Source organism: Pelophylax lessonae (genome assembly GCF_965119305.1).
Source record: "Pelophylax lessonae genome assembly, chromosome: 8".
Classification (NCBI taxonomy): Eukaryota; Metazoa; Chordata; class Amphibia; order Anura; family Ranidae; genus Pelophylax; species Pelophylax lessonae.
Window position 1 is genome coordinate 164147105 of NC_138775.1, and position 27250 is coordinate 164174354.

General features: G+C 43.5%; 1 protein-coding gene across 1 annotated transcript; it reads left to right on the top strand.

Annotated features, from left to right (window-relative positions):
* Positions 1-27250, top strand: DDX59 (DEAD-box helicase 59; the record flags this gene model as incomplete). Its single annotated transcript, XM_082266330.1, has 8 exons — positions 1-10; positions 67-992; positions 8020-8187; positions 10515-10604; positions 14972-15223; positions 15651-15803; positions 20495-20623; positions 26757-27250. The coding sequence occupies 8 exons, from the start codon at positions 1-3 to the stop codon at positions 27012-27014; spliced, it is 1986 nt and encodes a 661-aa protein (XP_082122456.1). The 3' UTR covers positions 27015-27250.

Consider the following 27250-nt stretch of genomic DNA (forward strand, 5'->3'; position numbering starts at 1 on the left):
ATGGCATTGGGTCAGCATTTGCCTCTTCTAGCCACCCTTCAGTGACCAGCTCTTCTGCTTTTCCAGAGCCCCCTCCTTCCCATACTTCCTCAGAGGATGGCATTGGGTCAGCATCTGCCTCTTCTGAACAACCCTCAGTGCCCAGCTCTTCTGCTCTTCCACTGTATCCTCTTTCCCTCACTTCCTCAGGGAAGGGCAGTATTTCAGCATCTGCCCCCAGTGAAGTTGGTCCCTCTGTATTTTCTCCTGATCCACCAGCTGTGGTGCCCAGTTGTCCCCTTTCAGCACCATCCCTCTCTTTAGATGCTCTCTTTTCCCCCTCTTGTGTTTCTGAGCCATCCCCTGCGGATCCAGGTGTCCTAGAAGATGAACCAATCAAATCCTTCAGCAAACTTCAGCGTTGGCCCGTTTTTGGAGAACCAGTGTGTGTTGTATGTGGGCGATATGGAGAATACATATGTGATCCGACAGAGCATGATGTTTGCAGCTTGGAGTGCAAAGCAAGGGACATATTACAAGCTCAGAAGTGCATAACCCAGAACACTGCCGGTCCATCGGAGTACCAGGCCATAGCAAGTACTGATGCAGGACAGGGTCAAATATATACTGTATCTAATTTTATACCTCATCCATATATGTCCACTGAGTCTTCATCCTCTACAGCTAACCACCTTGATCCCTGTTACTCCTACACTGAACATGATTTTATAGCCCAGCTGGGGCAGGATCAGATTGACCACCTAAGACAACAGCTTGGCTTATCTGTGCAAGGTCATGAGGTGTGCAAACCTATTATAGAGTTTGAACATTTAGGCTTTTCCTCTGCACTCTATGCAAATTTAAAAAGAGCCGGATATGAAGTTCCCACTCCGATCCAAATGCAAATGATCCCTGTTGGACTGATGGGGCGCGATATTTTGGCAAGCGCAGACACTGGCTCAGGAAAAACAGTAGCTTTCCTTCTTCCGGCCATCATCCACTGTCTCAGACAGGTAGTTCTAATATTACCTACTTGTGTAAGGGTAACTTATTGTGCCATCATGCTGAGTGTGTGTTTATGTCAGTGTGACTGTGATAGGAATGTTAGATGGCAAGCTACCTCAGGAACAGGGTTTTAAGTGTATGCAAACTTTTTTTTTCCCCAAATCATCTTCCAGGACAGCTACTTGAGAGTAGAGATGGGCTTGGGTGTGTTTGGGATCTCACCTGCCCGATCCCGCCAGGAATCTGACACTGCACAAGGTTAATCACAGGCAGTGAGACATTTCACTATCTGTGCAGCTGCGGACCAGGAAATTTCTCACTGCCTGTAAATAACCGTGTGCAGTGTCGGCTTCCTGGCGGGATCAGGCAGGTGGAATCCCAAACACGCTCGAGACCATTTCTACTTGGCTCCACCTTCAACAGGAAACACAAACCAATAAGATTAAAAAGGCCCTCCCTCTTATCCTCAGTTGTTTTCTGTTTCCGACAATCCAAGAGTAAACTTTGTCATGTTTGTTTTGTTTCCCTTGGCTCTGATAAATGTGATTGTCTGTCAGTCTGCCCCCCCCCCTTCCTCCCTCAGGTGACTGGATCCCGGTGTGCCTGTGTTCTTGGTCACGTTGCTTACCGAAGGGTTTTTTTCTGTCACCTTGTCACGATTGTCATATTTGGATGTCCAGTCAATAAATCTGGATTTTGACTCAACCTGGAGTGCTGCCAATTCCTTTTCCTTTATCAAGTTTCCACAGGGGCGAGCCGGGGCATGCACCGGTGTTAGTCATCAGGCAATTACACCACCATGAGCAGTGAGTTCTTGTCTCTTCAGATGTGAATGTAGCCTAAGAATTGGTGAGCTGCAATATAATAAATGTTTACTTTTGGGTTTATTACTGCTTTAAGCCTTCTGATTCATATAGATAGCTTTGTATGAAAAATATATCCTGCTAATAACAGGATTGGAACTTGCCGTTTTCATAAGGGTTTTTATGATGTCCATGTGTGAGGGTTTGCTTCATGAAATTGATGTGCTTGGATTGTACACTTTTTCAGTTGTCGTTTATTTGCCTTACCTTGTGACAGTGGATTTTCATGTGGTAACTGCAGTTTGCTGTGTCAGGGCTAATTGATTCCCCTATGTCCAACCATGGATCCACCAACCCTGTCCCTGTTTCACCAGAAGGGCAACCAACCTTGTGTAGATCTAAAATATTTTATGAAACAAACACATATTTTCCAGCATGGTAAACTCTGATAATTGCTTTCACCTAATCTAATTTCATCTAATTATCATTTAGTTTTCACCTGCACCAGCACTAGAAGGGTAGTCCCAGGGATTGTGGGATACATAGTTTCTTCACAGGAGGTGTCAGTCTTTAGCCTATAGACAGAGGTCATGTAATGATCTGTGCAGTGCCATGTGGCATGCCTTATGTTTCAAAGAACCAGAAATATCTGACACTGGAATGTGAAGATTTATTCTACTATAGACTATCTGCACAGACCAAGAAATGACGGCATGAATCTACATGGATAATTTATATATGTTAGACAGGTATAAGGCTGGTATGTAGATTTGAAATGCTTTTAAGTGTGAGGAGGGGGGTAGGGTTCAGGTTTAGAGTAGCTCTTTGCTACCCCTAATGATCAGAAAGATCACCCATGAGCAATCAATAATGTTGATCGCCTTACAGGTCGAAAAAGGAGCTGAGTCTCCACTCTGAAGTCTCTGGCAGTCAGCTCTCCCTGGATTCTGCAGAATTTTTCTGGATTTATCACTGAGACTGTTGTAGCATCTGAATTCCTGGCTCTACCACCGATGGCTTGGAGGCTGGCTGGAGAATTCTAGAGAAAGGAGGATGTTCGGAAAGGGTATTAACGCCTTTCTTCTTAGCTGTAAAGTGAATACCAGGAAACTACACTTAAGTTTGGAAGACATTTTTATTCCTCGCAAAAAAGAATTTCCATACATTCAGATTTATTTCCTATAGTTCTGGATTAACTCCAGAAAGGAGTTAAAGTGACTGTAAAGGGTAAAATTTTTAAAAATAACGTTATACTTGCCTGCCCTGTACAATGGTTTTGCACAGAGAAGCCATGTTCCTCTTCTTCGGTCCCCCATGGGTGCTTTTAGTTCCTCCTCTTCTCGGTGTGCCTTCATAGAAAGCCACTTACTATTGTGACACACCTGCAGGCTCGGTGCAAAGCTGCGTTGCCTGTGTCGGTAGACACAGAAAGTGTGGCTCGGCCCCACTCCCTTATCACAGGATTTGATTGATAGCAGCAGGAGCCAGTGGCTCCTGCTGCTATTAGTCTGTCCTGTGAGAAGGGAGAGAGCCGCTGCTCTTGGGCAAAATGTTGGATTGAGATGGGGCTCAGGAATGTAGGAAGAGGGGCTGGTGGGGTGAGCTGCACACATTACGTTTTTTTTACCTTATTGCAGAGCATGCATTAAGGTAAAAAAAAACTCTGCCTTTTGAACTGCTTTAAAAAAGGGTTTGTTACTCATTAACCCTAAAGGAGTTGTAAAGCCAGGTTTTTTATCCTGATGCATTCTAAAAAAAAAAATTTTGTGTATAGCAGCCTCCCCAGCACCCCCTAATACTTACCTGAGCCCCACCGCCTGGGACTCTCTCTCCTTATTGGCTAAGACACAGCTGGGGCGCCATTAGCTCCCGCGGCTGTCAATCAAAGCCAATCAGGAGAGAGAGGGGGTAAGGCCGAATGGTAACTCTGTGTATGAATGGACACACGAAACTGCAGCTCGGCTTGGGTGCCTCCATAGCAAGCTGCTTGCTATGAGGGCACTCAACAGGAGGGAGAGGCTAGGAGCAGCAACAAGGAACCCGAGAAGTGGAGAATCCAGGCTGCTCTCTGCAAAACCAACTGCACACAAAGGAGGTAAGTATAAAATGTTTGTAAAATTTGTTTTTTTTTTTTAAAAAACAATCACTTTAGGATACAGGTGGTGGCCCTTTAGGGTTTTCTGGAAATTTAGTTTGACAAAGATCTATCCAACTTCTAGTCTTATATAGTCGTCCCTTCCAGGGCTAGGTGCTTCCTAGAGTACCATGGCCTGATGGATTACTATTATTTCTGCTTTCTTTAGTCCTTGTCAGTTCCTACTTACTAGAATTGGAGTTCACTTCTCAAAGTCAATGGCCGCATCTGGAACAAAGAGGGCAGTTCCTTTGTGGGAAGAAAGGTTAGTTTAATGTTCCGGTACCTTTGGTACCCTAAATTACTCTTTTCACAAGTGTATGCGCCCCACCATTCTCTTTTGGAAAGGTGCGCATACACCTTTAAGACTGAAGCTGTCATCACTCAGCGCCGGACTAGATGGCTATTTAAATCGCCGGTTCTCACTCACATGTGTTCGTTCAAACACCCTTACCTGGATGCTAACTTGGCTTGAAGCTTTCGTGCTTGCAAGCATACCTCGCTGACGGAACCTCGCTGCGCTGATCCCTGCATCTCGCTTCCGGATCATCCGCTCCTCCTAAACCAACCTTCGGCTGTATTGCTATTAGTGATAAGTACCCCGCAGGGGAACCCTCTATAAACTTATACTAAGCTTACACTATCTAGCTCTGCATAGTAAAGACTATTTATCACATCTGCATATCTAGATTGCTAGCTCTTAAGACTACTGCTACTTATTCCTGCACTGGGTTGATCTCTCTTGTATGTCCACCTGCTACTCTGTCATCTGCTACCATACATGATTGCTAAACCTACCTGCATCCATCTGCTACTGTCTTACCTTCAAGTGTCTGTCACCTACCACCTCCACTCAACCTGTCTCTTAAATCTTCATCACTGTGTTACTACATACATAAAGTCACTCTAGGAACCAGCTTGTTGAGTGTGTGTATTTAGTAGCTAAATTAAGACCTTCCACACATGAGTCATTGAGGTTGGGAATGGTATCTCAGCATCTCTCTTACATGACTACTGAAGTGGAATATTTCTGCAGCTGAAAATCCACACCATACATGAAACGCAGGAGCGTTACAGTTAGACATCTCTAAGACTGCAGTATGGATCTCAAGACATGCTTTCAAGAAGCACTACCTCTTGGAAATGTTGTCCAGCCAGGACTTGTGCTTCGGAAGGAAGTAGCTGTCCTGGAAGATAATTTGGGTAAACCATTGTTCCACTTATTGGTGATGGTATTTTCAAGAATCTTCCAGGACAGTGTCCATATTCCCTTCCAGATGTTTTTGGTTTAAAGTGATGATTTTTGAAATGTTTTTGCATTTTACCTAACTATACCCATTGTGTACATTGGGGGAGGTTCTTTACTTAGAACAACTGAGGGGAAAAGAGGGGCTTTTTAACCTCTTACTGGTTTTTGTTTCCTGTTAAAGGTGGAGCCAATCTCTTCTTAGGTAGCTGACCTGGAAGATTATTGGAAATACTGTTACCGGTAGTGTAGCCATGTTGTGTTTTTTTTTTTTTTTTTGATGGAGTAAGATCAGAACATATTAGGGCTGCACGATATTAGGAAAAAAAGTACATTGCAATATTTGGTTTTCAACTATATATATATATATATATATATATATATATATATATATATATATATTGCGATATTTCTCCACAGTCACGTGCTATCACTGGGAGACACATATCACAGGGGAGGAGACAGGCCGCACTGAGGAAGACGCTGCTTCAGCCAATCAGCGCTCAGCTTACATGACACTGCACAGCTGGAAGGAAGCGATGTGTGTGCGGTGTGCCCGGTGTCAGCTGATCACCTCCATCCCTCCCCTGATCTCACCTGGTGATAGTGCTGTGCCCGGAGTGTAGCCGGGGAACACACACACCCGACCCCCCCCCCCCCCCGGACCAATATCCGGTGTTGTGTCGATATCTGTTTCCCCTTGCTTTCGGCTGTGATCGGAACTCCGCCCCTCCAGCCCGATGCAATCCAGCCCTCCCAGCTCTGCCTCTAGTCTCCAGCCGACCATTACTCCGCCCATTGTCTCTCCATTGAATCCATTTACAAAATATTACAGCCTGATCCCGCCCCCGTGCGCACCCCCGATGCAGCCAGGAGAGACAATGGGCGGAGCAGGGCGAAGTAATGGTTGGCTGGAGACTAGAGGCAGAGCTGGGAGGGCTGGATTGCATCGGGCTGAAGTTCCGATCACAGCCGAAAGCAAAACGGATGTGTCGGCTGCCAACACTGTGAGTCCTCCTTCTCCCTGTACTAAATATCGTGTCTTCGGCGATATGAATATCACCCACGCCCGCAGAACGATAGTCGATATCACATCGACTATCGTTCAGCCCTAGAACCTATTGTCAAAACCTAGGAACAAATGGGGCGCTGGATTCAGATTTTTTGATAGGGCCACTGAAATTGTTACTGGGCACACTGGCTTCATTTCAGCAGCACTCCTATAAAAAGAAGACACCCTTTAGAAACGGGGAAGGAATTGCGCTGAGAATCCAGAAACATACAGTCCAGTGAGTGCCAAACAAATGTCCAAGGTTTTTAATGATTAAGTTGATTCATAGCAGAAAAAAATCAATTGGGTTTTAGCAGCTAAACACATTCTTCTTCATCGGGGCTGGAGAATTTTAACTGTGCTTGAACAGACTTTGGTAAGCAGACACCAAATACATCTGCACTGTGATTTACTGCTTGGAACAGTTTCAGAAGGAATGGTAAAGCAGATCTTCAGTCTCTTTTAAACTAACTTGTATTGGATTCCTCTCCCCCCTCTTCTAATACCAGTGGTTTTAAAATTACATTTCTCATGTACAAATACCTTTTTTTTACTATTTTTAGTCTTCCTACTTTATTTGCCTAGGCGAATGATGTAGGGACTTTAATCCCTTTGACTCCTGGGATATCCTAGTCACAAAACCCAGGAGTCTTCAGGCGAAGAAGGGAGGAGACAGGATGGCAGTATGCTGGCATGGCCCTGGCGTGTGAATGTGCAGGCATATCCAAGAGGTGCGTGAATTTTGTGCATGAAGGACAGAGAAGCAATTGTATCCCCTGGAACAGACGGGCCCTGGCTTCAATTACCCCTGGTAAAATGTCCATTGTTAGAAAAGGGGTAATTGCTGTAATAACATAATTAAGACCGGGAAAGCCACACCCTTTTTATTAACAAAATGGATGTCCTAAACAAGGGGTTGCCAAGTTTTCAAAATGTAGGGCGTGTTTGTTGTTTTTCAGGCTTGGGGGGGGTGGCTGACTGTGGCTGGTGGGAGTAGGAAATGCCCCAGCACATCATTGGTTTTAATGGGAGGAACAGTGCCCCATTGTTATCAATGAGAAGAATAGTGCCCCATTGATGGTGCCAGTTGGTGGAATAGTGCTCCAAGGTCAAGATAAAGGCAAGGCCACAGTTTGGAGACCACTGTCATAAACAATCATATAAGTATGTTGTGTTTTTTTTTTTTTGTAAAATGTATGAGCCTTGACTGAAGTTCCTCTTTAAGCCAGTGTTAGTAAATGTCACAAAGGACATGTCGAAATTCATAAGCCCTGGTGAGGGGCCTCGAAATGCGTTGGCTCTTTTCTCCTAATAATGTAACCTATTATTGAAAACCTTGTACTCTTGAATATTTGTTTTCGTACTTTCATTAGTTTTTATTGTTGTCTGTGACACACTGGGTAGATTCACTCTCTCTATTTGCCCTTATGACCATTGTCACAGAGATAAACATATTTATAGGAAATTGAAGATTTTAGGTTTCTTACCAAAACAGGAGGTTACGACAAATGTTCGAATGGGGATGCCTGTTCTGCTAACAACTGTCTAAGAGGGAATATTCCCTCACCATGTAGAGTTTTCCTTTCATTTTCTATTGCGTTTTTGGGACAGGAAGTGAAATCTCCCCAATGGGACATAAAAAATAATCTGATCAGCTTGAACCTTCCAAACTCTATCCAAAACAATACTAAAAGTTTTGACTATGTATATATACTTACATGTGAACGGTCTATGTACTCTATGATGTGCTAGGGAGTTCATTGTCACTGTATAAATAAATTCTTTTGTTTTCCTTTGTTAGAAAGATGCTCCAGTTGCTTTGATTTTGACTCCGACCAGAGAGCTTTCTGTGCAGATTGAGAAACAGGCCCAGGAGCTAATGTTTAAAATCCCCCAGATGAAGACTGCTTTGCTTGTTGGAGGGATGCCATTACCACCTCAGGTCTACCGACTGAAGCAAAATGTGCAGGTAATCCAACCCGATAATCCATACATCCAAAATAAATATTCATTCTATGTATCCATAAGAAAACCTTTTTAAAATGTTGTTGTCATATATTAAATATAATATACACAACAAAGAAACAATCATGCCATAAAACAGCTGGGGTAAAACTGGAATGCATTTGCAAATTATTCTTTAAAGTCTTGTCTTTTTTATTTTTGTTTAAAAATAACAAACCTGTTATACCTGGTTTTACACCGAGCAGACCCGATCCTCCTCTTCTCGAGTCCCTCGCCAGCTCTCCTGGCCCCTCCTTACTGCTGATTGCCCCCACAGCAAGGAGCTTGCTATGGGGGCACCAGAGCAGACTTACTCCTGAGCTGCTGCTCTGTGTCCAATCAGACACAGAGCTGCGGCTCAGCCCTGCCCCCTCTCCCTCCTCTTTGGCTCACTGACTTTGACTGCAGGAGTGTAAGCCAATGGCGCCCGCTGCTGTCTCAGCCAATGAGAGGGAGAGTCCCCGGACAGCTAAGGCTCTCATGCACATTGCTAGAGGAAGATCAGGCTCAGGTAAGGGGGGACTTCTGTACACAGAAGGTTTTTTTATCTTAATGCATAGAATGCATTAGGGTAAAAACCTTCTGCCTTTAGAACCACTTTAATATCTAATTTTGTTGCATTTTTTGCTTTTTTTAAAGCTGATATGGGTGGAGCTTTAGGAAAAAAGGGCAGGACTTTGCAGCTTAATATTAGGGATGAGCTCAGGACTGTTTGGATCATAGTCTGAACCCACCTGAATGAGCCCACCAGGAAGTTGTCATTGTACTGGGCCAATCATAAGCTCCTGAGGCATTCCACAGCCCGCAGCGAAAGCTTTGGCTGCAGAATATTGGCCCAGTATAGGTGACTGAACACACTTGTGAGAGCCTGTCGTCAGGAAGCAGACTAGGATCTGAACTTGCCTGAGCACATCATTACTCATTACACACAAATATACAGCATATCTTACCAAACTGAGCAGTAGAGCTGCTGTAGAGGAGCACATACAGTATATAGATAGAGTATTTGAGACCTCATGCTTTTTTCAGTAAAATTATTAAATTCTCTCAGTTGTCAAAGCCTGCACCATGCTCCTAAGATAAAAGCCAAAAATAAGTTTCTGTTTATTATAAAATGTTCACTAAAGTGATATTAAAGGTTATTTTTTTTCTTTTTAAAATATACCAAATATGTTATACTTATCTGCTCTGTGCAATGGTTTTGCACAGAGCGGCCCGATCCTGTTTTTTTTTGGGTCCCTAGTCGGCGCTCCTGGCTACCTTCTCTTGACCAGTGACCTACAATAGCAAGCCGTTTGCTATGGGGACTCTGGTACGTGCCCCCCCCCCCCCCCAGAGCCCTACTCTATGCGTCCATAAGACCCATAATGCAATGGCTATTTCCTCATTGGCTCACTGGCTCTAATTGACAGCAGTGGGAGAATGGCTCCCACTGCTGTCTCAGCCAATGGGAAGATAGACCTGGGACAGCTGAGGCTCCTGTGCACATTTCTTGATTGAGAGGGGGCTCAGGTGAGTATTAGGAGGGGCTGTTGGGGGGGAGGGGGCACAGCACGCGGAAGGTTTTTTACCTTCATGCATAGAATGCATGAAGGTAAGAAAAACCTTCAGCCTTTACAACCACTTTATTTTTCCGTTGAGGTTGTGCACGTGTGCTAATAAAGACCCCTGTATTCAGAGGAATACAGGGGCTTCAACCTCCAACCTCTCTATGCTGTCTACAACCTTAGTACCTTCAAGGACTGATTCTTTGAAGATGCAGTGAATCCCTTCTCTCTTTTATCACTGTCATTTTTCTGTCTACAGAGACATTACTGCAGCTGCAGGTTAATTAATTGTAATAACCTTTCAGCCCGCAAAAAGAGGACATAGATTTCTGAAATGTATTTGCTTTCTGTATATCTTCAATAAACATAGTCAGTCATTTTTAAATTCAGTTCCTACTTTGAGTTTGTATTGTATGCAGGCATTTCCCTTGACTTTCAACTGATTTTTAGTGCTTTGGAAGTCACTGACCCAGAAGAAGAATACAGCAAGTGAAGTCCTGATCTGCATATTTATTTCTGGTCATTGACTTGGAAGACCTTCGACAAGTAATTACTATTTCCACAAACAGAGGCCATTGGCAACCTACTAGATATTTTAGCTTGAAAATATCACAACGGTCTATTATTGCAAAATACCATTTATACTGTGCCCAGAGTTTTATGTTGCTTACCTATCATTGTATTCCTAACCTTTTACGTGTGTGCGTGTGTGTGTTTTTTTTTTTTTTTTTTTTTTTTTTTTTAGATCATTATAGCAACTCCTGGAAGGCTTTTGGAAATACTTAAACAAGATTCTGTAAACCTTGCGAAGCTAAAGATTCTTATAGTGGATGAGGTAAGTGAGAATTTTATTGTATAATAATAAAATATGAATGGAACTTCTTCCTCATTTTTTGCAATCCTGCTCCAACGTAAGTTGAGCAGGCTGTAGACAGATCCAAACTCGTCTTGTTCAGCAGGGATGGGCCAAATTTTGATCAGTGTTTGTGGCTGTCTTTGCTCAAAATAAGTTTTTTGTGTGATTGATTTCTGTAGAAGGAGAATGTTGGAAAACCTTTCTTGATCAGCAAATGCATCCACTGATCAGTGTTTTGCGCCAGCTGCGAGTCCCACTGCCAGAATGTCCTGGCAGGGTAGGGGATCCTTCCATCTACCTCATTTGTGTGGATGGATGGAGGAATCCTGTGTTTTGTTTTTTTTTTTCTTTCAGGCCTCTGGGTTGAAAAAAAAAATAAAAACAAACTGCCTAAAGTCAGCTTTAGACTAGCTAGTAGCAATAATTATTTAAAGCGAAGTTCCACCCAAAAGTGGAAGCTCCACCTATCTGCTTCCTCCCCCCCCACATTTGGAACCTTTCAGGAGGGACAGGGAAAAACAGGTACCCCTCCCCACTTCCATGAGACTGCGCTGCGGCGAGGTCCCTCTGAAGTTTAGCCCCCCTACTCCTTCTTCCACTGCCAAGCCAGTTAAAAAAGTGCAGCATGATTCACGCATGCACAGTAGGGAACCGGCTGTAAAGCCAAAAGGGACCAGATTTACTACACTTGCCTCCCATGTTGTTCTGGAAAGTTCTGGAAATGGGTATGGTGCTTAGTCAATGGGCATATGCGTCAAATACTGTGTGACATTAAAAATTGCAAAACCCACCATTTTATTCTCAAGGGTCTCTGCTAAAGAAAAAAAAAAAAAAATATATATATATATATATATATAATGTTTGAGGGTTCGAAGAAATTTTCTAGCAAAAAAATACAGATTTTTACTTTAAACTAGAAAAAAAAGGCCTGGTCTTCAAGTGGTTTAAGATGCATTTTATATACATTGGTAAACAAAAAAATATATAAAATACAATCTCGTGTCCCATATCACAAGGATGGATAGTTATGCCATAATATACTTTACAGTGCCATTAAATCATTAGGAAAAAACGCAGGAGAATTAAATGTACACATAAAATTGGTTCATGCGAAACCTGGTTCTAGAAGGGCAAAGTTGATTGGCATGTTTCTGAGATATTCCCAAGGTTGGATATTAGTTTAAGCAACACTCTGAGCAAAAAGATGGTGACCGCACTTCAATATAAATAGAAGCATAGAAATGTTATTCATCACCACAAGTTCCATACATGACTGACACAGGACAGGTACATAGGTTGACGCCTTTCACGACACTATGATCGCTTACTCGTAACCATACAAAATGCCAAGTGGAGAGACCCCTAATAAAGAGACGCAGCAGCTGAGAATGGTAAATAATTACAAAACTACATGCTCCTTGCTGGAAATGCCTCTCACCTGCAGCCACAACCCAATCGGCATACTAAAACCAATTTGTCACATCTCCTTGTGTTGGCCAAGGAATAATCAACATAAAATTTTTTTGCGTTTCCAGCAAGGAGCATGTAGTTTTGTAATTATTTACCATTCTCCGCTGCTTCTATTTATATTGGAGTGCGGTCACCATCTTTTTGCTTGGAGTGTTGCCTGGACTGCGGATCCGACTCGCACCCGATCTATAGCCTCACCTGAGCGGCTTGTCTGTGTTGGACTTTTGGATATTAGTTTAGAAGGGCACAGTACTGGAACTTCATTAAGGTGGCATCTGTTGTACAGAAGTGGTGACACCAGAACTGCTCTGAGTAATAAAAACCTGAATCACAAAACCTGTCAATGTGGGTTCCACAGTTTACAGTATACTGTGTATAATTGGTATACAAATATTGATTCTGGAAAATAAAAATGAGAACTGATTGATACTGTGGACTCAATTCACAAAGAGTTATTGAGATAAAATAACATAGATTTTTTGCAATTCAAAAAAAAAAAACACTACTAAAATAAAGCATGAGTTTTTTACATCAAAATGTGAGGTATTTTACTCATAAAACCATTTGACAATTTATCTGATGACATGATATCCAGTGGGATGGATACAGTAAAGCATTTTTATTGCTAATAAAGAGGTAAAATGATTTTAACCATAGAAATATACCAACTCACAAGTCAGTGCAGCATACGTATTAATAGAAAAGAAAAAGGGTGGCTGGACTAGGATTGGATGTATATACTGTTTTTTTTAAACCAATAAAAAAATGACCACTTTGTCATTGGGGAGATTTCCCTCCACTTCTGTCCCATAGCCAGTAAGAGAAAATTTCTGCAAATTATAAGAATCCCTTGGAGCCCCCCAGGTCCCTAGAGCTAGTGTCCCCATTGGAAGGTTTCCCCTCTATTACTTTTCTGGGGACAACCCAAAATTTGGGATTTTCTTTCACTTTCAATGATAATGGTAATTAGGACAAATAGAGGGTGAATCTACCTAATGGGGGCATATGAAGCAATAAAAACCTGACAGGTGCTAATCCATCTCCACTTTTCCAAAATCAAAAAAAAAAAAAAAATAAAGTTTTGCCTTTAGTTATACTTTAAGTAAATCAGCCCCAATGGTTCTGTTTTTCCATATGTAGGTTTCTATGCATTACTAATAAGAAACTGATCCAAAAAAGACTACTCCAAATTGCCTATTATATTTTTACATTCCTTAAATATCTCATACCTGGACCACTACTTAAAGTGATTGCAACCCTAAAAATAAAAAAAATATAAAGATCCAGTTCCTTTAAAGCATGAATAACAGCACAGTGTTTGTGCTGTGTGATTTGGCCCTTTCTATCATCTAAAATACCTGACTGATCCTGCCTGGTGCTGTCATCCTCTCTGTAAACTGACTGTTTATCATGGCTGCTGAGCCCTGATACAGTGGTCAGTTTACATGCCTCCGTCATCCTGCTGTCTCTTCTCTGTCCTGTCCTTTACCCCCCCCCCCCCCTCCTTGTCAGCTAGTGTCAGTGCCCCCCCCCCCCCCCCACACTTCCCTCCTGCTGCTAAAATGACTGTGTTTACTTAAGTTATGTGCCCAGTGTATGTTCTTTATCAAAAATATGTAGCTGTAAACTTAATATTTCAGAGCACTGCTTGGCCCTCACATGACCGCCCTCTGCTTCTTTTTCCGGATCTGATAACTACAGCAGGAGGGGCTGAGAATTCCCCGCTGACATCAGCCGGGAGGAGAGGAGTGGGCAGTCACGTGAGCACCGAGCGGCACTCTGAAATAAGGTTACAGCTACATATTTTTTATATAGAACATACGCTTGGCACATAGAGTCCCCTATGTTCCATAAAGATTTGTGCCCAGCGTATCTTCTATATCAAAAATATGTAGCTGTATACCTTATTTCAGAGCGGCACTCATGTGACTGCCCCCCGCTCTCCTCGCCTCCTTTTGGCTGACGTCAGCGGGGGCCCCTCTCGCTGTAGTTGCCAAATTGGGAGAGGAGAGCGTGGGCAGTCAGGTGAGCGCTGAACGGCGCTCTTAAATACACATATTTTACATATTTTTTAAATAGAACATACGCTGGGCACATAACTTCATGGAACATAAGGGAATCTGTTAAAGAGGAAGTAAACCCTCCTCTGACACTTTTACCTATAGGTAAGCCTATAATAAGGCTTACCTATAGGTACTGTAAATATCTCCTAAACATGTACCGTTTAGGAGATATTTACCTTACATGCAGCCAGTGACGTCACTGGCGCATGCGCTCTGAAGGAATGGCCGCTGGTGCCGTTTCTTCAGAGTCCCGTGCCGTGACTGTCGGCTCCCACGCGCGTGCGTGACGTCACCGCGGCTCCGGCCAATCAGATGGCCGGATGCCGCGATCCCGGAAGACGGGCGACTGGACATGTCGCCCGTCATAGAGGTAAGCGGGCGGCACGGCGGGGGGCTCGTTCTAATGTAAGTATTTCATAATGAGCTAGTATGCGATGCATACTAGCTCATTATGTGTTTCTCTTACAGGTTGCAAAAAAAAAAAAAATAAATTGTATGGGTTTATAACCTCTTTAAGTACACAAAGTGGCTTTATAAACACTTTAACTCATGCATTTATTTATTTCCTTAGTAAATTGACTTTAACGCTGTTTTAGGAGTTATTCACCTCATGTTTTTGGTTTGTGAGGTAAATAACTCCTAATGTGTTCTTAAATAGACATTTTCAGCATCTAATGAGATAATTGGAGAACATGTGTCACGTGATTCAGTTATCTCATGAGATATTCTTTAATGAATTGAGCTCTGTATGTAAAATGGGGCTTGATTTTATTCAACTTGGGATAGATTTACTAATCTGTCTTCCATTCCCAGGCAGATACAATGCTAAAAATGGGATTCCAGCAACAAGTGCTTGAGATTATTGAACAAGCTGCACAGGATCATCAAACAATCCTAGTTTCAGCCACCATTCCTGCCAGCATTGAAACCTTTGCCCAGCAGCTTTTAAGGGATCCTGTGCGAATTACTGTTGGTGAGAAGAACCAACCATGTCCTAATGTGCGTCAGATTGTACTGTGGGTGGAAGAGCCTTCAAAGAAAAAGAAACTCTTTGAAATACTAAATGTAAGTAACTAATGCTTATTGCGTATGTTTTGTGGATTTATATATAAATGTTTAACTGTTTTAAGAACTCAAATGGTGCATTAACTGTATGCAAACATTATTTGTGTGAAAACATACAAAAAAAAACTTGAGAACTGCTAACCCATTTTCTGCTCTCCAAAAAGAGGAGCTGGGTGGGCTTGTTTATGGAAAGAGTTGTGCCAATGGCTGCCGATATACTATGCAAATATATATCACAGAAAGGTTTTCCATTCTTCATTTTTTTTTCATGAAGATCCTTAACCAATGGACAAATGTTATGTTATAAAAAACATTTGTGTAATTTCTAAATATTATGCAGTTGCACTAATAAATTTTCACATGCATATGTTTTGAACGCATACTATGCTTCAGTTATTTGTGCTTATGTCTCTCCTCCTTCTCCTAGGATTCCAAGCTATTTCAACCCCCTGTCCTGGTATTTGTTGATTGTCGAATGGGAGCAGATCTCCTGAGTGAAGCTGTGCATAAGATTACAGAACTAGAGTGTGTTTCCTTCCATTCTGATAAATCCCAGTCTGAAAGAATGAAAATACTAAAGGTAAACTAGGTCTAGAAGCGTACTTTTTATTGTAGTTTAGGTAACCTATTCTTATCTCTATCTTATGGTGACCTTTGAATTGTGGGATACAAGGAGACTCTTGGATTTTCCTACTTTATATGGCAGTCAAGATTTACATATAATGTACACCTTGGCTTGGGGTTTTCTGTATTACAGGAGTTTTGTGGACTTCATAGGATGTGGCAGAACTGCAGTTGATTGATAATTTCCTTACATTTGAAATGCGTGTGTGTGTTTTTCTAAGGCTAAGTTCACACTGATGTGGCCGTGGGTCACAGCAGGGGGTCCGGTGCATCCCTGTTCACCAATCAAGTGCGATTTAGGTCCGAATTGTTGCCTGAATTCGCACCTGAAATGGAGCCAAAGACGCACAGGACCCTTTTCCAATGCGGACCACGGCCGCTCCGGAGCTATGTGAACTGGCTCCATTGGGAGCCTGTCACAATCTCCTGTCATGCAAATTGGATGCGGGCAGGGTCGCTGATAAGCCAGTACAACCGGCCCTCCTGTACTGGGCCCTAGCTATCTCACTTCAGAAGGCCTGAGCACCTGCAGGAGAGGAGAGACGGGTGTACTGCCTTGTGACTGCTGTGGAGCCCCCTCTTTCTGTGTGTGTCAGGGACAGCTGCAGAATCTCTCTCTGCCTTTGCTATGAAATCTTTATACTGCCGGCTCCTGAAATTCCCCCTCCCCCCCCATGAACGGCAATGTTATCTATCGCAAAGAAGAAAGATCGAGGAGGTAAGAAGCTCTTTGCCTGCTCCACCTCCTCGCTGAGTCCTGAGCTCTTCTCTACCGACCTCCACACCATGCTGTGTGTGCACTGTAACTGCAGTGGCTGCAGGGCCTGAATGGAGTAGTAATTCTGCTGGAAGGGTGTGAGTGGGAATGAAGCTGCAGAAAGAAAGAGGGGGCAAATGGGCCAGGTGCCAGCTGCAGGTAGACACTGGCTACCACTGTAGTGCTGGAGCTAGGGGCCAGTAAATACCCCTCCCCCACCTGACAGACATTTCTGCACCAGCCATTTCTATATGGCACCCCTGAGGTCCCATTTATACTCAGCGTAGTGGAAATGCATGTTCCTCCACGTATTTTTTTTATTTAGCTTGTTTTTCACACATAAGGCAGGCTATTTATTTAAATGGCCAGCCCTACATTTGACAAATGCACCATAGAAGCTCTAGAACATTTTCAGGCATCCTGCTTTAGGTTTGCCACATGACAAAACGTAAGTCTGCTAACTGTTTTTGGGGTGCCATTACCATGGCACCACAAGCACTATGCAAAATTGCAGTGCATTTCTAAAATGCTTGCAAAGCGTGCGTTTCCTGTGCACTTTATCACACGTTTAGGAAATGAACAGTGTGAATTCGGCCTAAGGACTCTTTCACATGGGTAGCTGGGCCATGGATTTACCACTATCCCTGGCTGCACACCCGAATGCTAACAACACAGTCAGACAGGGCTGTATACAAGCTGTGGCTTCAATGTTTTACTACACAGCTGTGTGCAGGCTGCAGAGTTTGACAGGCAGCACCACCTATAAAATTCCCCATTGAGTTCAATGGGGCCGCTCTGCAACGGCAAACCAAACACTTGGCTCACAGTTGCAGCGCAGTGTCGCAATGTAAAATTACCATTCAGCAATTCAAAAAAGTATAAAAAAATGATATCATTTTTGACATGGCTGCAAAACAGCATTGTGACCATTGCATTTTTAACAAAAATGTAATTTTATGTTTTCGGGTAAGGGCCCTGTAAGGTAGGCTGTACGGGGCCCCATGATTTCGAACAGCAGCTCTGGATGCAGGGAAATCTGCATCCAATTTGCATCAGTGTGAACCCAGCCTAATTCCTCTATTAATATAGTCCCTACTTATTCCATGAAGCAAGCACACCTTTTGGTGTGTGTGTGTGTGTGTCTGCCCAAAGTTGAAGCCAGGCTACTGGCTATCGTAGAAGGTGCTATATAAAGGGCTATAAGGATGTACATGAAGAGGACTGTTTATTAAAATACTTTAACATTTGTTGTTGAGTTCGCCATTTATTATCCTTTATGTTGCTGCACGCAGAAGGCATTAGAGGCGCATGGCCATGTTTAGTGTTCACAATCTGTATGGCACCGAGGGAGCAGGGGCAGTGGGTGTGGCCAAATAGCAGTGTTTTAACGAATTGTGGACCCTGAGCATGCTAAACCATGTCCAAAACATTTCTTTGAATAGACTGCTATGCCTGTGTTTCATGCAGGAAAAAAGTGCCTTCCCTGGAAGGCAATTTTATGGTGCTTTTGCACCATGCAATTTCCTGCACCTGTAAATGCTCTTGGCTTTCAGATGCATGGAGTGGAAGGGTGAACCTAGCTAAAAGAAGACTGTCTGACACAGTGTATAAAAAAAGGTAGGATAGAGAGATACAAAGTAACATCGTTACAGGATTTGATTGACATCAGCAGGAGCTAATGGCTTCTGCTACTCCTACTCGTTCCTATCAAGAAAGGAAAAGCGCATCGCTGTTGCATTCGGGCACAGCGCTGGATTGAGATAGGACTCAAGTAAGTATAAGGGGGGAATCTAAGTCAATCATAGGATACATATTCACTGCTCCAGGTCAGGCCACAACATTAACCCCTATGCTGTACAGCTGGATGCAGGTCCGGTTAACAGCCATCAGTCCATCCACAAATCGCAAAAAGGTTGACCGCACTCCACTTCAAGAAATCCAACAAAGTGTATTATTTCAATGCAAAATACATGACCTCACAGCTCAACAAGTAGGGAACACAATGTTAGCGCATTTCATGCTTAAAGTGCTTCACTAATCATAATGAGGGGGATAGGGGATGAGGGGGGGGGGTGATAAAACCACGGGGGCATGTTTTACATTAATGCAGGGAATGCTTTAAGGTAAAAAATGTTCTGCTTTTAACGACTTTAGGTAATTACAAAGTTAATGCCAAATAAACAGGCCCATTGCATAAATGTAAAAATTGCTCTGCTCTGGTCTATAGAGGTGGGCAAATGTAAAAGCTCAAGTGGTTAAAGCAACTCTGTTGTAGTCGAACAAAAGTTAAAAAGTAGTAGTGCCTGTAAAAGTTCGCAGTTTAGTTAGTCTTTGTAAACATGGGAACAAAAAGCGTTACAACAGAAAAAAAAAAACTAGTGGTCCATCAGGTCTTCCCATAATTTTTTTTTTTTTAAATCTTTGTCCAAGTATATATCTACATTTGTCCAATGCCTGGATAGATCAGGGGGGGGGGGGGGTTATAACCCCTGCCAGATTTTTTTTTTTTTTGCCCTCTTTGTCCCATTGCAGAGATTTCCCTTCACTTCCTGTAGCCATACAGGAAGTGAGAGGAAATCCCTGCAAATGAAGGCGATTCCTTGGGGAGCCCCAGGTCATTAGAACTAGTGGAAAAGTTTTCCTCTATGACTTTTTTGGGGACAACCCAAAATTTGGGATTTCCTTTACTTTCACTTTCAACGATACCGGTAACCAGGACAAATAGAGAGGCTAAAGCTCCTTAACCATTACACAGACAGCAATAAAAACTGACAGGTTCTAATCCCTCTCCACTCTATCCAAAACTAAAAAAAAAAAAGTTTTGCCTTTTTGTTATACTTTAAAGTTTACAATCATTACATGTGGTGGCTACTTAGGCTTTATTTCCCCTTGGTTTTCACCTGGTGATCTGGCCAGTAACACACCTCCTGTATTAGAGGGCCCCTACTCTGATCATTGTAAGCATTCCTGTCAGTGTTAAATGGTTTGTGTCATCCCTGTAATCTGATACATCTGGAAGAGAGCTTGTTCTTTTTAAATCAACAGATTTACTGGATGAAAATAAAACATAAGGCTTAAAAATGAAAACTAATAAAGCCAATAAATTTCTATGGCTCTCTACTTTTTTTGGAGGTCTATTCCAAACATAAAATAGTATAAGGCCAAGCATGAGGAGATCTTTCCAAATTTCAAAAGTGATAACCTCTCTTAGAACAGGTTCACGTATTTGAACGTTTCCTCTCCTCTATTGTTCCAATAAATTTGCCACTACTTTCTGCACTAGAGACCATAACCACCAAAACCAATAGGGAGGTTTAATCTTACCAGCAAGAGAAACAGGCAGCTATAAAACCTGACAGAGGTTCTAATTCTTCTACAGTCTGTCTAAAGTGTAAAAAGATTTGTCTTTACATACACTTTAATACATACCAATTCCGCTGTCTGTGTACTGGTCTTCGCTCTCTACCACTGCCAAAGGATCTTCTGTGTTCGCTGCACTTCCCTGTGAGTTGGTTGCCTAGTCCCCTGCAAAGTGCTGTGGTTCTTTCGCCAAACTTACATCTTTACAATGCCCTGTAGTAATGTAGATGGTCAGCAGGAAGAACTGCAGAGGGAACTAGACACCTAATTCTCCCAAATATGTCAGATGCAGAACCTTTTTATGGCAGTGGTAGCTTTGCAACCAAGCCATGGTTACCAGCGCAGGCAGTGGGACAGGTAAGTATTAATTGTGTTTGTTTCCAGCCACTGCTATGTTTAGTACAAGCAATTGTTTAAATATTGAGCCAGCGTTATGTACATTGTCTTTACCGTTTTTTTTTCAAATGCCTCATTATTTCACTGCTATGCAACTGCTCTTTTCAATAATTCATATATGTCACTTTGTATAGGGATTGCTCCAGGGAGAGTATGATGTTGTTGTCAGCACTGGAGTCCTAGGCAGAGGTCTGGATTTAGTAAATGTGAAATTGGTGGTGAATTTTGACATGCCTTCAAGTATGGATGAATATGTCCATCAGGTAAATCTATCAAATTTTTAAATATCATGCTTTTTCACCCTAAAAGGATAAGTTCACCTTTCGTAACATGTTACATGTTACACCCATATTCAGGGTGTAACATGTTATGAACAGACCGGCCCCCGCACCCCCTGGTTTCCCAGTCTGACAGCTAACCGGGATCTTCCCCCGCTAGCTGTCATAATTTTTTAAAAAATCTGGCCGAGCGGGTCTCCGCTTGCTAGGCCACGTCCTTCAATCATAGTGTTCTGTGAATGGAAAACGACAAGGTCTGGCAGCCTTTGTGGCTGTTGGCTTGTAGTTTTTCATGAACTACCACAGCACTGTGGTAGTTTGTTCTCTCTTCTTGTCAGATTGTATCTGCTTGCCCTTATGGGATGTACGGGCACACAGATACACTGAGAGATCTGCAGAAAACCTGCCTGGCACCAGAAGTCTGTTGATCGTTGATGCAATGCTTTAGAGGCTCCAGAAACAAAAATACCTACAAAAAAATGTGCATTTATTATTTTTTTGTTTAAAAAGTGAACTTATCCTTTAAAGTGGACCTGTCGTTGTTTATTGAAGAGTTGCCATTGTGAAATGCAGCTATAAAACTGTAAAACTATAGGGGGTCTCAGTATCTTGGCAGCCTACATAACGGGCTGCTACAGTAATATTGCAAGATATAGTAATATACTGCGCCAACCTCAATTCAATCCCACAAACGTATGTATAAGCAGCCAACACAAGATCCTAATTATCGGATTAATAAAGCAATAGAAAATAGGTGTAGAGCTAAATACGTGACAAACAACTAATGTCCATATCCAAAAGGAAAGACAAAATCAGAGAGTGTTCAAGACAAAATCCAAGTGTTCATATAATGAAAATCTGATGCAAATGGTAGAGAAACCATCACCAGCACCAATCGTGTAGCCTCGTCATCAGCTGACGACGTCGGGGGGTGTAGCTGATGACGAAATGCGTAGGGAGGAGCCAACGACGTGTGACGTATACATTGGTGGAGGACGCGGCAGGCATCTTGTTGGTTATCAAACCGGCGGTATGGATGTTGAATGCCTGCATATCATATTTTAACATGTCTTTGTCTGGTATTTAGAAGGGAACCATGAGGTGACCGTTGGGAGAATCCTACGATCATACCGGTTACATATAGGAGTTCCTCCCTTATCTTGACCCTAGTAATGACGGTCATTATAGTCTGGTAAGAGGCTACACGATTGGGTGCTGGTGACGGTTCCTCTACCATTTGCAGAAGATTTTCATTATATGAACACTTGGACACTCTCTCTGATGTTGTCTTTCCTTTTGGATATGGACATTAGTTGTTTGTCATGTATTTAGCGCTACAGCTATTTTCTATAGTAATATTGCAAGAATCAAAGTGTTCCCTGGACTTTTACCATTTTTAAAAAAGCCACTTCTTTTCACATAGGCAAGCCGAGATGAAGCGCTGATATTTGAATTAAAGCTCAACAGTGAACACCTCTGAAAATCCCATTGCTTGCTCATCTGATTGAAACAGTGCTTTTTTTAAGAATTCTGCATTGTAGTTGAGTTTTTAGGCAACCCCAGCTCTAGTTTCAGGTTAACTGCAGTGTACCTTTTCATGTTTTTAAAAGTGTACATCTGCAGTATTGTTGGGATGTAGGATTTCTCTTTTTACAACACTGAGAAAAACTGACAAAACAGAAGCTAGTAAGAATCTGTGACTATGTATATTTCTCTTTCGTTCATTGACGGACACAGCTTCTGGTATTCTTAACCATTGGGTTATCCTGCCCCTTACAGGAGTAGGACACTAGGCAGAAAATAATTCTGGCTACATCCATGGGCAGTCCCAGGGGGTAAACACCCTGTCTCTGCTATAGCCACTCAGTTTTTTTTCTGCCTAGTCAGAAGTAAGGAACTAGTTCCTTGCTGGGATCTTTGCTCCTGGCAAAATCTTTTAGATAGAAAATGTTTTGCTTCTGGATTTTTTTCCTGGAGGGTTTTTGGGTGGACACTGGCCCCTACATGGGAGGGCCAGACCCCGGGTTCTCCTCCTTCCTGGCACCCCCCTCACCTGTCCCCCCCCTCCACTAATGCGGGGTCTGTATGGGTGGTCTAGACACCCCCTGGGGTGGGGGCCGGGCTCCATGCTGGCGATGGGGGAAGGGGGGTGTGCCTCCAGCGACTGGACGATTGGCTTGTGCCTGTCTTGTGGCTGGGGATACCTCCTGGGTCCCCGAGAGCCTCGTGGTGCTGCCATTTTCTTGTAGCCCATAGTGGAAGCCCCTCCTCATCCCCCTAGTGCTGACTTTTGGATACTTTTCACTTCCTGAACGCCATACGTGCAGTGCAGATTCTCCTGGTGACTAGCGGTGCCTGGTTCTGCGGGTGGTGAGTCTGGTGGGTTCCTCTCCCTCTCTGCTGAGGGTCGTTTGGTGCTTGTAGCTGGTGACCGGGTGGTGCTGCAAGTGTGGTGGGGGTGTCCCTTAGCTGTGTTTTTACACTTATTCTGTGGGTCCCCCTGGTGGCTAATGGAGTCTTTGGCGCCCATCTCTCCACTTGATCCCCTCTCTGAGGCTGCGTTGCCCTCCGAGTGCCGACCATCCATCCATGCACTGACCACGGCCCTGGAGTCCCTTATGTCTCAGGGGGAGGTGGCTTTTCGGGCGACAGTCTAGCAAAAAGTGCTCCCTGCCTTCCCCTGTCTCATCAGATCCTGAATCTGATTCGGCCGCCGTGGATGTGGATCACCCTGATGGGTCTGCAACCACGTGCCCTTAATGCTCAGATAGTGAGGATGATTCCTCCACATCTGCAACCACGCACAAAAAGGCGCCTCTAAAGATGGGGGATGCAGCTTTAATTTCGACAGGGGCGCAGGTTCCCTTTGACGCACCACCCAGAGCGGCAAAAGGCGTTCCCCTTTCCCTGCCTAATTTGACAGAATTGTCACAAAAGAGTGAGGACAACCAAAGTGTCCCCTTGGGGTCCCTAAGCAGTTTGCTTGGCAATACCCCTGTTAAGAGCCCCTTTTTTAAAAAGTGGTCTGTTACACCAGTGGTGGACCCTCCGGTTTCCAGGGTAAACAAAGCAACCATGATTCCGGTTGAAGAGTCTCCGGCCTTGGAGGACCCGGTTGACAAAAAAGCGGAGGCTGTGGCCCGCAATATGTTCCCCCTGGCGGTCTCGGCATTGAGGCCGGTGTTCACCATTGCTCTGGTGTCGCAAACTCTGCCTGAGTGGACTAAGCTTTTACGCCAAGACCTGGAAGGAGAACAGCTCTCACCTGCCTTTGCTGAGCTGGTGGACCAGCTGGTCAGGGGCTGCAGTTTATCTGTGCTGCATCTTTGGATGTACCTCCCCTAGTGGCCCGGCTCTCTGTTTTCAGCAGTGATCCTTCGGCATGTCCTTTGGCTAAAATGCTGGTCTGCCGACCAGACTTCCAAAAAGACCTTGAATGATCTTCCTTTTTAAGGAGATTGCCTGTTTGGAGCCACCCTGGATGACATTAAGGGTCTCACGGGGGGGGGGGGGGGGGGGAGTACTTTTCTTTCACAGGTTACTAAGGGCAAGGACCCTCATCGCAGATGTGAGCCCTCCTTTTTCGGCTCATAAGTTTTTTTTTTTTTTTTTTTTTTTTTTTTTTTTTTTCATGCCTCAGGATCGACTGAAAAGGGATCAAAGCCTTTTGGGGCCTCATCTGGTGGATCCAAGCAAACTTGGTCTGGCAAGTCAGGAGCCGGCTTTTCAAGACCTGCAGACAAGGCTCCTTCAGCATGAAGGTGTGCCCTAACCCGTATCTGGGGTGGGGAGACGTCTTCGCTGGTTCCCAGGCCCGTGGACTTCCTTGGTACATAAGTGGGTCCACGAAGTCTTACAATCCGGATACAGGATCGAATTTCATGGTCGCCCTCTGGAAAGTTTCTTTCCTTCCAACATGCGACTGTCCCCGGTGCACTTAAAGGCCCTCTTTGGGGCAGTGCAAGATCTTTTGCTTCAAGGGGTGATTGTCCCGGCTCCGATAGCGGAACGTTTTCAGGGGTTTTACTCAACCTGTTTACAGTCCCCAGGAAGGAGCCAGAATTATTTTCTGCCTAGTATTCTACTCCTGTAGGGGGGCAGTATAACTCCATAGTTAAGAATACCAGAAGCTGTGTCCGTCAATGAACTTCAGAGAAAAGGATTTTACGGTAAGTCAAAAATCCAATTTTTTCTAAATCCTTCCAATGTATATAGTCGGCTTGGAGAGTTTTTTTTAAACAACAAAAATGGAGTTCCACTTAATAAATTTTGCTGTAAGCGAAGATGTTTGTATGTAATTTTCGTTTGCAATAATTTTTATTAAGTTTTCAAAAACAAGGGTAACAATCGCCAACAAATCAAACATGTCAAATTTAGGAGAACATAAAAGGTATAAATAAACAAGCAACAATGGTCAGTAGAACAGCATAGGTACATGAGGCATGCATTGCAAAATGGGAATATAGCACGTGTGCCAAGTGATCAACTCGAGGAGAAATAACTGTCCCCAACACTGATAGCAACCAGAAAGTCCAGGATGCCCGGCAACCCCGTTGATTTTGTATGTAATTTTATGCTTCCACATTGTATTTACAGTTTTCTAGCACATGCAGGACCTGCCTAAACAGTAATGATACACCTTTCTTTTACAACCCTATACTTCCACAATACACTTCTGAGAAGCTTGTAAACATATATTCGAGAGAACCTGTTATAGCCAATCAAAGGTGAGAAGTCCCAGATCCCGATTGTTAGTACGAGACTCAGAGCTCTCGTTGAGAGCCCATTTGATGTGCTGGGAGCACGCTTTGCTTTGATTTTTGCCATTAGGAATTCTGCCCCATGTAGCAAGTTCTTCCGGTCTCATCTTCCCTACCTTTTCTGCTCCACTGTAACCTGTTTCTACCATATCCATGACCCTACCAACTCAGCCCCAGCAGAAAGCTGAATACACACATGCCATTGTGCTTTCTCTAAAAGCCATCCACAGCCACTGTAAAGTCAGCTGTTAACCTTCCCACTTTTGTTGCCTGCCCTTTCCTCTGGTCACCTCCAGGGACCTATGCGTAGCTATCTCCTGACAACTCCACCTCCGACAGTACCTGCCTCTGGCTTCCTCTGCTGTTGGCAATCTCAAGCCCATGCTTGGAGCCGGAGCTGCTGCCAGAGTTTCCAGAGTTCTGCTGCCTCTTCCCAGCATCCCTGCACACACACAATGGGGCCGATGCTCTGTCACCTCTGCTTCCTCCCCGGCCTAGCAGTTGCTAGTAAGTGATAGGGCAGTGCTGAGACGTCTACCCCTTGTTAACTGTAAAAGTATGCTGGAGAAGCTGAAGTGCTTGCTTTGCTGACTTGTATGGAGACTGCAAGCTGGAGCACAGTCACAGGGTGGAGAGACAGTTGGAGGATGCACTGTGGGCCCCTCTCCCCGAAACTGCCAAGTACCTGCTCTGCATACCTGGTGGCTGTAGGAGTAGTTAGAAAGATACTGTGCCTACATATTTCTCCACTCTAAACCCACAGTGCTCACCACCCACCACACCTAATCCCACCCCTCCCAGGCTCTCCCCACCACACCTGCTCGCCTAACCCCATCCATCCCCTGCTTTTTGTGCTTTTGGGCCCTTTTATTATAACGCCAGAACTGTATATTCCCCTACCCATTGTGCCTACATGCACTCCCACCACCCTCGCAGCCTGAACTTCTAACACCACACCAGGCTGTTCAGGAAGGAGTAACAGTTCAGCATGCCTTACTATAGTCATCATCACACCTACTTATAGCACCCAACCCCCTTCACCTCTGCACATCCCCCTGGTCTTAACTCTGTGCCTTAATGTACCCCCTTGTCACTTTACCTGTAACCTCCCACCCTCTCTTTACTCCACTTTCCCCACACATGCCTTGCCTGTTTTAAAAACAGCACACATTTGCTAGTATGTATAATGTACATACAGTATAGTGTATGTATATATAATGTAAACCTTCTCACAAAAGTATTTTGATTTAGACATATTCTCTTTAGTAGAATACATTATTCCGTTTTGGTAGTGAGCAGGTAACAAAAACTCTACTCGGATTATAAAGTTTCTTTACTTTTTTTGTATTTGTGTGCAGATTGGAAGAGCAGGAAGACTTGGCAACCGAGGAACTGCTATTACGTTTATTAATAAAAACAACAAGAATTTATTCTGGGACTTGGTGAAAAGAGTGCAGCCCACTGGGTCACTTCTTCCACCCCAACTACTCAACTCCCCTTATCTCCTTGAGCAAAAAAGACTAGAGCAGAGAAAGCATCAAGACCAAGACAGACTGGTGACCGGAAAACAGATTCTTAATCTCATTCGTAAACATGACAAAAGAAAACACAAATAATGATTGACCTTGAATCCTTCCTTGACTGAGTAGCAGGCACCTTGCTGTGTCCCTTTATTTTTTCTATGGAAGAAACTATGGCTACGGATATATGGAAACCTTAGGATTTCTTGCGAAGAAAAACATTTGCTCTCATTGTAGAGATTTGCTTCACTCAGAAGTGATTAAATGCGATAATTCAGTTATGAATATGTTCAATGCACGCACCTTGTGTAATAACCTTCATAAAAAAATGT